Source organism: Haliaeetus leucocephalus, unplaced genomic scaffold, assembly GCF_000737465.1.
Source record: "Haliaeetus leucocephalus isolate CR32 unplaced genomic scaffold, Haliaeetus_leucocephalus-4.0 Scaffold587, whole genome shotgun sequence".
Taxonomy (NCBI): Eukaryota; Metazoa; Chordata; class Aves; order Accipitriformes; family Accipitridae; genus Haliaeetus; species Haliaeetus leucocephalus.
The window spans coordinates 6,727,040-6,741,848 of record NW_010973023.1 but is presented as its reverse complement, the minus strand read 5'-3'; the positions used below and the strand labels follow the sequence as shown (position 1 = coordinate 6,741,848).

The 14,809-nt window shown below is 34.8% G+C and overlaps 1 protein-coding gene across 1 annotated transcript in view; it reads right to left on the bottom strand.

Annotated features, from left to right (window-relative positions):
* Positions 1-14,809, bottom strand: part of INVS (inversin) — a 92,238-nt gene that overhangs the window by 34,631 nt on the left and 42,798 nt on the right. The window contains exons 5-7 of the mRNA XM_010577967.1: positions 9,322-9,502; positions 5,567-5,676; positions 1,014-1,185 (exon numbers count right to left, since the gene is read on the bottom strand). Coding sequence (XP_010576269.1) covers positions 1,014-1,185; positions 5,567-5,676; positions 9,322-9,502 — 463 coding nt within the window. The remainder of the gene's footprint in view (positions 1-1,013; positions 1,186-5,566; positions 5,677-9,321; positions 9,503-14,809) is intronic.

Here is a 14,809-nt window from a genome sequence, read left to right as displayed (position 1 = left end):
TTTTACTACTTATTATACATAGGTATACATTTTTGCACTTAACATCTACACTTGTGACCTGGCTGTGACTGGCATGGGGTAGCTCATGACCTCCTCCCACACAGCTTACCCCTGCAGTCCCCTGCTACCAAACCCCTCCAGTTTATGCCCAATATATCCACATTCTCCTCTTTTTTTATTCAGATGTCATCAGCACACTATGCAGCTCCACTACTTTTACCTGTATTTCCAACGCTATTGAATACATATACCCTTCAACACCTGTCTCTCTGTCAGAACTGTCATTCTATTTTTGTTGAAAGTACTACATAGGTACAATACTTCTACCACAAATTCTTTTAATTTTTCATTAAAGGAGATGAATTCATAGTTGCTACAGGAAATTTTGAATTTCATGACTTGCATGCTTGAATTCTGAAACACCGTATTGCATACCTAGCTTGCTTTGGGCAGATAATGGGATGATAAACTTGGGGGACATCAAGTTTAACCTCTTGTTTAGACAAGAGAAGTGTAATAACTCTAATCTTTATTACACTATCTTTACAAGTAACTATGGTACTTATGATTTCCATGACGATAATTTGGCCATTTCACTGGTTAGTTTGCTCTATACTGTTTCAAAGTATTTATTTACTGACAATTTTTTTTAACAGGCATCTTCAGGGAGGGCTTTTTATGCAATTATATTTCATTTTATTCTTCAAAATACAGAACAGCTCTTCCTTTCCCAGGATTACATATCTAACCAAATAGCAGCATAGCACTACATTGCTGCTTCTTGCTATGTTTTAAATGAACTGGTTCAATCTACACAGAAAAGATTTGTTTCTTTCCCACAATAAGGCAAAGAAGTGACTCACACACACATAATTAAACTAATGCAAAAATACTTTCAGGATTAAGGTATGCATCCAGGAAAAGACTAATATAGCTTCTAACAATCTTTTTTATTTGGTGGAAATCACAGTAACTGGAAACATCCAGTTGCTCTTTACTGTAAAGTGTCTTACCTGTGCCAGCATATTTGTCTGTCATATTGATATCGATATCCAATTTTAAAGTCAGCATAGTCCTAATGACATCATCACTGCCTTTGCCAGCTGCCCACATGAAGGATGTTCTTCCCTCAAGATCTGAGTCATCCTTTACGGAAGGATGTTTCAAAAATACTTCAACTGTTTCCTGAAAAGACATATTATTGAAATTAACATTAAAAGGAATCTGTAACAACAAGAAACTATTGTGTCTCATTTAGCTGTTTATGAAGCAAATCAAAGCTTCATTTTTCTTTTTTATGTTTATATAGAGTAATAGCTCAACAGGAGCACTGTACTTTCTGCTATACCCTTTTCCTCGTCAGTGTTCATAGTACATCCTTAACTATGAGTTTAACACTGTCATTTATTTCATATGTCTTTCTTTTTAGTGTCAAACATCATGTGTTCGTCATAAGGAAGTAAAAGGCACTGCAGTCACTGTGAAGAAAGCAATGGGAAAAATATTATCAGCTTATCAAAACTTTACTGTAATAAACTGATGCTAAAAAAAATGTTCCTTCAAAATATTCTGACTTTTTTTTTTTTTTACTCCAATTCTAAATATGACTGCACATGCAAATATTTTAGTTTGCCAAACTCTAATAATTTGACTATTCAAAAAAAACCCCCAAAACCAACCCAGGACTTTTGGGGCAACATAGACATATTTCCTATTATTTAATAATATCAACAGGTTACTAACTATTGAAATATTATAAATAAAAAAAGATTAAGGAAATCCTTATACCTGAGTCCAGGCTTTCCGCTGTAAGTCTTACACTAAAATCTCTATTTAAATCAAAGCAAAAAGAATTATTTCTTCAAATGCTGTGTTTGTGTTAAGCTCTCAGCAAACCAGTCCACTTGTTTAACCTGCTGCTAAATTCTTAATAAGCCACACATGAAAGGAAGGGAGAGGAAATCACGACTGCTAGAAAAAGAATTAGGGGAAGAATTTCCTTTTTCTATCTAATGCCTTACAAAGGCTGTGTATTTAACAGCTGGTAAAATCTCTTAAGAGCCACTGATAGGCTAGCCAATACAAACTGAAAAAAAAGTGGGTTTCATTATTTTCTTTTATTTTTGTATTTGTATTAACACTATTTTATCTTTTCCTCCATGTGACCCCAAAATAGCTCTATTGCTGCTCTGGGTAGGATGAGAATTCCTTGGCTATAAGGAATCAAATGCTTATAATCACAAAAGTGTTTAAATGCCTATGTCCTATTGACTAGTTTGGATTTTTTTTAACTACTACTTATTATGTCATCCCTCTAAAGAAATAGGAAATTTCTCGTTTGGCTTATATTAATGTGATCTAAGGTCCTAACTGCTCTGTGAATTTGGGTCCATATCTGAACTATCAGTTTATTGTAAAGGTCCAACCAGAAGTAATGAGGAATGGAAGCAGTAAGCCTTCCACACAAACCAGCAAGTGTTTATAGCTTTGTGTACTCACACTGACCACCACTACACCTCAGACACAAACAGCTACTCATTAGGCCAGCAACTCGGCACCCTACCTCTGCACTGCTTGAAATCCTGCAAAGTGAAAAGCAGTATGAAGGCTGGACCTTTGCAATACTAAGGCACACATCCTACAAGCATAAATAAGTAATTTTATTTTTCCATTAAGTTTTAGGAAAGCAATGTTTCTTTCAACCACTCCTTTTTTTAGTTTTTAATGGGAAAAAGAGGAAGAAAATCCTATAGTGCTATAAGAGTTGTTTTCCAAAATGAAGTTATCACAACTTGAAAACAAAATGAAATTAAATTAGAACAGGATGGTTAAGAAATTGGAAAACAGAAGTATCGATCAGTTTAATTCTACATGTATTTTGTCATGAAAAATCACATGTATTTTATCTCTATTAAAAAAGTGGAGAAAACAAAATAAAAAACAACAAAGCTGAAAAACAACAGTAGAGAAGTAAACCTGGATAATTTTAATCTGTGCCACCAAGAAACTCTGAAAAATACTCAATATTATTTTTTAATATTCAAAAATAAGACCAGGCTATTCACATTTCATTTACTAGATCAATCTATACAAATATGTGAAAGGGAAGTATGTTGTCTTGGACATCTCTGGAAAAATTCAGAAAAAATTAATATATATATAGTCCTGCATTCTGCATACTAAAATCAATACTAATAGAGCATCTTTCTTCACACATGAAGTTCAAAAATTTAAAAAGGATGTGTATTTGGACCTTCTGCAGGATACATAAGCCATCTAAATTTCAGGAAACCTATTTGGGTAGTTATATTAGGTAACTTCAGTTCTTCTAGAACTTTTCCTTCTATAATAAGTGGGGATAAGTTAGTCTTAGAGAACAAATTCTTCATTGAAGAGACAGCTAAGTCTCTTCAGTCATTAAAACCCAAAAATGTTATATTAGAGTAGGTAGCCTGCAGAAAAACAGAGCAAAGAACAAGGTATCGAGTTAAGTAAAACTGAAAGCAACTCAAATATTTATAATAAATACAAAAGAACAAACTTTCTTCTTCTTGTTAGGGACCAAGAAACATCGCGTTTTAACTGAGAAACATACCATGCCTATCCAAACTTGGGCAGACTGTACAGAACAACAACGCAGCTCTCAAGCCATAATGTATAGATGCTAGTGCCAAAACAAACATGGATGTGTCTCCACTCAGTTGTTTGACTATGTATATGGAATACAGTCGTGGGAATTACTCAAGGATTTGTGTTTAACTGAGAAAAAAAGCAAATAGTGGTGCTCAGAAACAACCAGAGTGGTAAAAAAAGAGAGAAGCTCCAGACATAATTTAGGCATGCATAAACAGGAGCTCTTGGATACATCACCAGCTAAAAGAGGCTTGCAGATCTGAATGAGAGTCTCCTGTCTGATTCTTCATGCAAGATGGGAAACAGTACATTCATTGTAAGTACACAAGATTACAAAAGAATGTCTGATTCCATCACCTACTCTATTTCCTCATAAAAACCTAAATGGTATCATAGTTTGGCTGGCTGGTGGGATCAAAAGGCAGCAATATAATGAAGATATTTCATACAACTGAATCAAGCCCAGAGAAAAAAAGCCAGCATGAAAAAATCATTTTTTAGGAATGTATCAATATAGAAAAAAAAAAAGATAAAAGCATGTGGACATAATCACCAGACTGTAAATAAAAACATTCTATCTTTCCCACGAGTCTGACTCAAACTAGAAAGAAAGGCTTTTACAACATAAATATTTTAGACATGTGAGTCAAACCCAAACTGTACATACCACTTAATGAACAATAATCAGCATCAATAAAAAATTCTCTAAAAAGGTGTAAATTATACACAGAGATATGCTCCACTGAAAATCTGAATTTAAAAAATATCAGTATGGTCTTACTAAGACCACATCCAAAAAACCCCACCAAAACCCCAAAACTCACTTTCACAAGGAAACAGAAGGTGACAGCTGTGGTATTAATACACATTGGTCAGTTCCCTCTTTCAATAGTATTTCTGGATTTGTTAACTTGAATGGTTCTCAAGGGCATTAAAATTTTACTTGTTTTATGAAAATAAACATGTAGGTAGGCAAAAAATACCAAAATTAGTATCCCTGTTAAGAAAATGCTGCAATATGCTCTACATAACTACATTAATTAGGCACTAAATAACCCTTCTTGTAAAGGGAGGTTATGAATAATATAACTGAAGAAAACTTAGATAGGAGCTCTCAGCTTACTATGCATGGCATAATTCAACTATGAACAGACAGAGCAGCATGAAAAAAGCCTTCCTAAGTTCCAGTGCTTGAGAACTACTTCTGTACTAACATCTATGACCAGCAATCATTAAACTGCTGAGTTTTATTCTTAGCTCTACCGTACCGGATCTCGCTCTGGAAAAAAATTACCTATTCCACCAAAATATAAGAATTAGGCTGTCTGAGAAACCAGTTTTCTTTGCTGACTGAAGTTAAAAAATATTTTTTAAATATTAAAAACTTTAAAAAACTTCTTAAAATATAGTGTTCATGAGGAATTGTGACAAAAGGTACTCGCTCTTTAGCCATGCTTTATGAGACAACAGCTCATTCATAATAGCAAATATTCATAAGTTAATCACTTTCTTGAAGGCAAAGACTGGTTTGACTGGTACTGAAGCAGCTGTGCAAATACTCATACAGGTGATCTTACTCTAGATACCTTATAACTGTTTAGATTTTGCTACAATGAGCCTTAAAAAGTAAAAGCACTGTAAAATAGTAGGTGCCGTTCTGCTTTCTATTGAAGTACCTCAATGACTATTGTGTTTTCTGATGCAAACATATAGATCAAAGGGCCTTTTTTGTACAGCAATGTAGTTTTTCAAAATTTATTTTTAATCATTTGAAATTAACCACATTTATATCACATAACATAGGAAAACTCTCAATTAAGCTTGTGCAGACAACACTGTTTATATGATTTTAAAAACAACTCAAACACTTTGTTACACTATAAATATTTCAGCAAAATACGTTTACTTCACATATAGGGTACGTGCTACTTACAGCAAAGTTGCTCTGCGCTGCATAATGTAGGGGTGTTGCACCTTGACTATCAGATGGGATAGTTCCAAACTTATTTCTTTCTAATAAGAGATGGACAATCTGTGCATGACCTGAGAAAAATAATATAATAAAACCAGATATGCATTGAATCCTGAAGTTAAACACTTTCCTATTAAAAAAACCAAACTAAAACAAAACAAAAAAACAAAAAAACAGAAGAAAATGAATGGACTTCAATAAATAATAGTATGTTTGTGTTGTATCCATTACAGTCTAAACATAGGCGAGAAACACAAGACTTGGTATTTGAACTATTAAGCCTGGCATGCACTTTCTTCCCAATAGTGTTCCAGTTCCACGCTCTGTATCCTCATTTTTGAGAGGCATCTGTAAATCAGAATGACCTATGAGTAGGGACATGTAGAAAGATTTTCTATTTCTTTTAAAAGAAATCACTAGAGCATTTCCCTAAACAAAGAAACCAGCAGTAGCTGGTCAGACAACTGCACTATTAACATTGCAATGAATGAGTTGAATATTTCCAGAAAAAGCTTCTGATCATCCAGCTGAGATGCTGCATTTAAGTAAGAGGTCAGTCAGAAGCAGTGAAGTGAGCAGAGACTGATGATGATGAGCATTTGTCCACCTACATTAAAAGGTAGGCTAAACAAACATTGACAATTTCATCCTACATCACATTGTTTTACAGAAATTAAGTGTTAATTCTTTACTTAGGTTTTATTCAATCAAAATTTCAGCTGAAGATGTACAGCAGAATCTGGAGGCTAGTCTACTACCAGCTGCCATATCTGCAATAAACAACAAACTGACACACACAACTCCTTCCAACAAAACAGATTAGAATGTTTTTAGATTTTTGGGGGGATGGTAAACTTCATATCCACTTCTCATACAGGAAAACAAAGACAAAATATAGTATATTGCCACTAAAGTCAACTGATCCTTTCATATGCTTTCTTTTGTAGGCATATGTGGCTCACAGAATATCTTGATGATTTGGTATTTTAAGAGATACTATAAGGCATAAATCACTCTGATTTTACAGGAGAAATGTTCCAGTATCTTGCATGTGAAGAAAACAATCAATTTTGCAGCTTGTTACTTTTGCACAGTTGACTTGAATTACTTCGGAATAAATGAAAAAAAGTAGGTAAACCATTCTAATAGCAGCAGGCTTTTTTTTAATGAAAACACCGACAATTACAGAATGAAGCTGTGTAACAGTTGTGGTCTGTAGCTTTTAAAAACCTACGAGATGGAGGACTAGGCAAGCCTTCTTTTGTGGAATGGCAATTTCAGACTTTATATGTATAGAAATATCACAAAAGAGAGAAAATGGTCAACTTGGGTCCAAAAGGATGAACAGCTACAAGGGGATTATTTTTTTTCTAGGGGCTTTAGGGTGTACAGGAAGGCTCCTCTTTCCTTTCAGCCATTAAGACAAGCCTGGACCCAGAACAAATCACAACATTCTGTCCCTCCCCTACCAGAAGAACACTAAAAATAAGAGATACAAAGTTGCTGTGCTCTTCCCATCTCAAGACTACAAGAAGTGAACTGAGGTGCACTGGAAGAAGTTGGTTCTGAGTGCAATCCTAGCAGGAAAAACATAGGAGTACTGAGCCTGGAGAAAAAGTTGCCTGAAGTTTCGGGACACACAACTAGAAAAAGGGAAACTGAACTGTCTGATCAGGACAGAAGGTCTACCTAAATTATCTATGAGAAAAAAGGCTTGAGGGAGTTGAAAAAAAAAAAATTGTATTGGGTGCAACAGTAAATAAATTGGTGCAAAGATGGATCTTGCTCGGACATTAATGTAAACAATAAAACTCAGTTCTTGAGGTCAAGAACTGTCATTTCTGTAGTACTTTTATTTAGAAGAGATGTAACTTGGCAGAGACTTTTATCTACACAAAAGAAAAGGTAACAGGAGCAACAAGGCCCTAAGATAGAGTCACATGCAACCTATCACCTTTAACAGAGTATTTGTGGCTGTATCCATGCTCCACCTAAAACCTCCTACTGTTAGCTCATTTATTTTAGACTCTTTGAGATCTATATACAGCATCCAGTAACTAACTTAAAAACAGAACCCTAAAAATTAATCATGATTTACCAATCAGAAGTTCCCCATGGGCGTATGCCACCTAGAGACCTCATCAAATTCACAAAGGACTCTGGAGGTCTTGGCATGTCTTCCCCCTTTATTCCACATTGATTAGACAATCCATTTTTCCAACAGACAAAACTTCTCTCTCAAATGCAATCAATTCCAAAACATGATAAATTTAGCTCCTTGGACAGAACCAAGTGATAATGACTATTTCTTTGTGAGACCAATCCTATGACACTTAAAGTGTTTCACAATTTCTCTGTAAAAATTCAATATCCCTACTAGAATGCAAATGCAAATCTGAGAACACTTTTTTTTTTTCCCTTAAATAAACATAATCAAGCTACATGTATATTGTCACTGGAGGTGCAGTAAATCGCTCCAGTGAGCAATCTGATTCTTTTATTGGCATTCTTTGTCTGCAGCGTCCCAAAGGGTCTTAGGGATGAAGCCTGTTAAAAGGGGAGAGAGAGCGTTTGAAGATTCTTTCTTTTTATCTGGCACATGGTGTTCATTTTTCCCTCTTGCACATTGGAGAATTGAAAATCGGAGGTCAATTTTCTAAATCATATTACTTTTGTGCCTGTCATTTTATGAGTTGTGTTTCCCTCTATTTAGACTATTTATATTTAATCAGGTTTTTACCTTTTTTTGCAAAGATTCCATTTTGTAACCTGTAAAACCAAACTGTGCAGAATTCACATATGCAAGGTTACAATTGACAGGGCATCTGAGTCTCAGGGTAGCAATCTGAACAGAAAAAAACTTTATCTGAATAAAACTTCTTGTCAGATCTGATTAAGACTGTCATAATGTGTCTGATGAAGAGCTTGTACTAAGAGTAGAAGTGTCAGCTCTGCCATTTTCTTGTTGTTCACTTGTGCTGGTATTATCAGATTACCTGCAGTTTCTTTGCGGGAATCTTTTTAAGTCACTTGTCTATTTTGTGAGAAGTAGTTTAGTAAAAACTAGATAATATAATCCATAAATCCATTTAACTGGGCACAAGTAAACTGCAATACATCACAATAATCTGAAAGTGAACAAATGAGTGATGATGCCACTGTCAACCCCTCCGCGTTGTGGAGCACTCACTTCCCTCAGGCACCCTGCAAACCCTATGTGACCATCTTGCATATGGACCAAGTGAGGGTGCTAGCATCAATCCATATATTAAATATTAGTGAAGTTTTCTTATTTTTTCAGGTAAAAAATAAACAGAAGGTCTGATATTTTCTTCATGCACCCCAATGGATTTTCTTGCATACACACTGGGGTGGGTACACCACACTTTGGACTCCACTGCTCTAGAGTACCAGGGAATTTTTTTAACCTATGAACAAAGCTACATATGCAAGAACACCTCAGTATGGTCTAATTGTTCTCAAATCATAAGCATATATAGCCTGCTGAAGTAATGCATTTTACAATGCTTTGGAGAATCTGAAGCTAAAAAAAAAACAGTCTACACACAACTTCTAATTCTGGTCTAGCACAAACTATTATTGTGCTAAGAGATTAGTTAGCATAATGCCAGGCTGGAATTAAATAAAAAACAGAGACAAAGATCAAACGCCACAGTCAATTAATTATTAAATGACTTCAGCATTGTCCAGTTTACCAAGTAAGGCTGCCCAGTGAAGGGGAGTTCGAAACAAGTTGTCATAAGATGTCACATTGCAGCCTTCGTAGGAGGTCAGGACATCAACAACTGCTACATTCCCATCAGCAACAGCAAAATGAAGGGGAGTTCGTCCTTCATAGTCTTGCCAGTTAAGCAGAGATTCTGTAGGTGCAGCTTCCTTTTAAAAAAAAAAAAAAAAAAATTAAGTTGAAGAGAAAATCTATATACTCTTTACAGATAGTATTTTTTTTTTCCTGAGTTTTATAAAAAGGAGATAAACTGTCCTTGCTCAGTAGAATATAGCTCTACAACCAAATACATTTGTTACAGTATAGGCTATTTTCAAGTATTTCTTATGGAACTTTTTATTATACTTACTTAACTATTGTACAAGACCTGATTTTTGGTACATACCCTGTATTTTTACCACTCTGTTGTGCAAGTGGCTCCTTACAGATCTTTAAAAGACTAACTCAGGCTCTTGTGAAAGTAACTAGATCTTCTTACTTGATTTTCTAAGTTGAACACAACATAGATACCTTCATATTTTTCTCCTAGGACACTCCCCTTTTTGCACAAGTTAATCTTATGGCTTTCATTATAATACTTTTCTAGCATTTTAAAACCACATGACTACCAGAATATTTCTAAAGGAGATGTCAAGGTCTCTAGCTGAGAGGACAGAAGTAAGTTAGAGAGTATTTCTAATAAATGCATCTACTTGTAATGGATTTAATTTTCAATTTAAAAAAACCAAAATCTTTTAAAGTATCGTGATCAGTCATCTGATCATATTAACATAGGCATTAATAGATATAACTTGACTTTTCATGACATCTTCTTAAGAAAAAAGCTAAACTACTTTCACATAAGGCCCCCAGCTATATAGTTTCATTTTATGATAATTTCCTCTCTCGTCAACTTTCTTCTAGACAGATTTCTCTTCATGATTTTCTTTCTCAGGCAAAAGAAAGAACAGATACAAACGAACATCATCTTAGCGCTGCAGAGATCTCCAAATGGCAAATATCATAAAGGCCCATGAAATACAAACTTTAAACTTCACTTTCCTGAAAAGAAGAGTATCTAAAGAAAATAGTAAACAATAAAACAAAAGAAACTTGGGATGCAGGAGACCAAACATCTAGAGCAGAAGCAGAATGTCAAAAAAAGAGCTTAAATAAGCTATAGGGAGTAAGTCTGCTGTTCTATCTCCAACAATTCAGAACAGTTCACTGAAGTCATGGGAACCCTGTGCAAAAGAAAAAAAGGAATGTAGTCCTGAGATTTCTAACTTCCAACACTAGAATGGATTTTAACCCACAATAACTGAGAAAAACAATCCTGAAAATATAGAGCCAAACTGTATCTTACAATATACTTATCAAGTATCTTACTTATGAAAGAGGAGGGAGAGATTGTGATCAGCGCAGCTTGTTAGCAGTTGAAGCAAATTCTTGACCCCTTTCTCTCTAAACTAATTGAATTTTTTTCTGTTGACTTCACTAGGTACACAAATAGGCCACAAAATCACTTGTATTTGCATTATTTGAAATGCAGTAACTATTACATAGATATCTAACATTGAGAATGATAAATCAAGAAGCAGAAAGTCAGGAAATTCCAGAGTTACGGTTTTATCCAAATATTAATTGACCAAGGTTGTATATTCTATATGTTCTATTTAATAGATAAAAAAATAAATACATTTAGAGTTATATTTAACCATATTTCCTAAGTGCAATCTGGCTAAATTAATACTGCAGTAAGTAACCTCACCTCTGCAATGCCCCGATTCTTTGTTTCTTACTGTTTTACTTTCCAACAGTGTCAACTTAAACCTCCTAATATTTGATTAATGTAAGTTTTCTGAAGTTAAACATTTATGTACTTTGCATACTATATGTAAATGCTAATTAAGTTGCCTGTCTCACATATAAAAAACCTGCATTGGTTTTAGATACCAGTAGTGTTAGCCATGTTTTGCTACAGAAAAAAATTAACATACTTGAAACATACCATAGTTCATTACTGTATCTAGCCACTAGTACAATAACAGATAATCTATTAAAAACATAACAAATTGATAAATATGAATCTCTTAACTAAAAATACAAAGTTAACATTGTTACACACACAAACCACAATAATCAAAGCATGAATAACACTTCTTTTAATAAGCATTCAAAAGCATTTATCTGAGCCGTTACAGTGAAAAAGTGAAGTTTTATGTTCTTCCCTAGCTTTAATAATTTTCAAGAGAAAGCTAACTGATACTATGCTTACTTTCTGTCTATTCAAAGAGCTCAGCAGGGGGAGTATAGAGGCCACTGCAAAAATTCAGAAGTGATCTTTATGAGAATCACTTTTAAGAATGACTAAAAATGAATGATGATATGCACAGAGGTTATTACTGAAATTCTAACTCCACCAGGGGAAAACCTGTTTGAACAAAATGGACAAACAGGAAAACAAATGCTTCTTCACTTTACCTATAATTTACTGATATAATCTGGAGAGCTAATTTTCAAGCCTTCTAAAAGCACAAAACATACTATATAAATAACTCCTAAAAATCCTGGCTCAAAGTCACTGATGTTCTCCGGAATATATCCCCATAATCAAAAGTATTACTTTTGCAAAACGGTAAAGAATCTTTTAATGACAAAGCCACTATTTATATTCTTGTCTGAAACTACTCATGTGTTTTGAAATTTTTGGCCACAAACTAAAATTTTCTAGGCCTTTTTCTGAGTACATTCAAGAGTATAATTTCTTTGGATTTTAAGTGGTTTTGGTGTACAATTAGCTATAATTAAACTGTCATACTACATTAATACTTTAAGCACAATACACAGAAGAAACAGAAGCTACACATTTTTCTGCAGCAATTAGAACAATGGAATTGTAGGCAATAATGGAAAGTGTTGTATAAATAAGTGTCATGTCTCTTACCATGAAGGATAAATAAAGAGAAGAGATACAAAATAGACAGAGAGTACTAAGCAGTTGCTTCCATCATATTAATGGAACCTTATTCTGTTCTTTTCTCCTTAAATCTTCCCAACGTTTTTCATGTAACCAAGCACTGCTGAATCTGGAAAGGTGGAAAAGGAAGTTGACCATGAGAGCATCTCCAGATTAGAGTTTCTCTCTATTGCACACGTTTACTTTCTAAATATGTCATGAGTTCCATTTTTGCTGTATGTCATGGATTTCAATATTAGATATAACCAATTTGTGCATAACTGTGACCCCTGCAAAGCCAACCTACTTCTTCAGCATTCAGTTGAGCTCTTTTTGTTATTGTTTATTTCGACAATCTCAATGAGCTTAGTACTATACAAACATCAAGCAGAAAGATGACCCTTAATTTTATGAATTTATAAACAGGAGACAACAAATGGACACATCCAGATGGCAAAGCACAGAAAAATAAGACAGTATTTTTCAGTAGCATAGACTGTGGTCTTAATAAAACCAGCAGCTTAACTTTTGTCAAGTTTTTGTAAAGCAGCACTGGAGAATTCTGAGTAGGACACTGGAGAAAAATAATTTTCTGGGGAATTCTTCCACAGCATTAAAGATAACATGTGAGAAACAACAGCAGTGTTGTTTTTCATAACTTAATCAGCAGGCAACAAAGGCTGCCAATGCAGATTGACCAGCAGTAGATATCATTATCTAACTGCTATCTGAGCAACGGCACATATCTTACAGCTTATAGCACTCTATCATGAAAGCAAAGATAAATGGTTTGTGTTGGATGTGATTAAAAAAAAATGGAGAGGCAACAGTGACACAGAGTCGTAGGCCTTCTGCACTGCTATCACTACAAGGCAATATTCTTGTAAACTTAGAAATGCAATTATGCAAGTTAAGACACTAGATGACTGAAATTTTAACTGTATGGGTATGTACATTAGAAATACCATGCAGAAAGTATGTGAAAAACTATAAAGTTGACAGGGATGTGAAGACCTAGAGAGGAATGAGAATAAAACGTGATGCTTGGGCAATAGATCTGTAACTGGGTAATATGGCAAAAAGCAGCTAAGAAAGGAGGGGAAGACTGTGAGCTCTGCTAGGTAGATATCTATCAAGGCAAGTAAGAAAAACACTTCAGTTTGGAGAGAAGACAAGATCTTACTAAAAGATTAAACTCAGAGACACCACCACCAACAAAAAATGGTATTTACACTCAACAACAGATTCAATCAACAGATTGATTACCTAGTAACCTAGTAACAATGTTTCTGTATCATCAACTTTTACAGCACCTTCCACAAATCCTTTTTTATTTGAACTTGTTATTATCTTACTCCATCAATAAGCATATATAGGTATAACTATTTGGAATATAAACAAATTAGTTGATGCATGAAAAAGCCTAGATGGAATCAAGAATACATTGTTTTAACTCTCAAGAGTGGAAAAAAAAAAAAAAAAAAGAACCAAAAAAACCTGGACATGATCATGATTCCGTATTACCTAAAGAGAATCTTTGAGAACACCTTCAGTAAGGAGACAGGTATTTTTGACCTTTTGTAGTGCATCTGGCTGGGATGGAAGTTAATTTTACTCACAGCAGCAGGTATGGTGCTAGGCTTTGTATCTGTGATTAGAACTGTTGATAACACACCCATGTTTTGCTATTATTGAATAGTGCTTGCACAGCATCAAGGATTTCTTTTTCATGCCCTGGCCCATCCTGCTCCCCTGCTCCCCCCAGTGACTGGGCTGGGGGTGGGCAGGAGACTGGGAGGGGACACAGCTGGGACAGCTGACCTGAACCGACCCAAGCAATATTCCATACCATATAACATCAAGTTCAGGGAAAGGAAGAGGCTGGGGAGATGCTCATGGCTACACCGTATGTCTTCTGAAGCAACAAGTAAGCATGCTGAAGCTCTTTTCCCATTTTTCTGGGAGTGGCTAACATCTGCCTGCTGATGGGAAGTAGTGAATAAATTCCATTTTTTTGCACACAGCTTTTGCTTTCCATACTAAACTATCACTATCTTCATCCACGAGTCCTCTTGCCTTCCTTCTATTTTCTCCCAGTCTCACAAGAGGGGAGTAAGCGAGTGGCTGTGCAGGTGTGAGGCTGTTGGCTGGGCCAACCCACCACAACTTTTAAGAACATTTACCTTGACTATCTAATGTTTGAAAAATTCTGTATTTGAATACAGCAATCCTTACCTACTTTTCAGCAAATTTCTTTCTCTAGTGTGGCAGAAAAGTAGATGGTATATACAAACTGAAACTTTGTGACAAGATTTTGTTTGCGACAAATTATTTCACAACTGAGTCCAAATTACAAGTATCTTGAATAAATAGAAGTAATACAGAAATAAAATCACATTAATTTAACACTGGAAACTTCTCAAAACCTATTTTTTTATAGCAAAAAAGAAAGTACCGGTAACTACAAGATTATCAATGTGATTTGGAGAAAAGCAAAGAAAATTTTTATATGCCACTC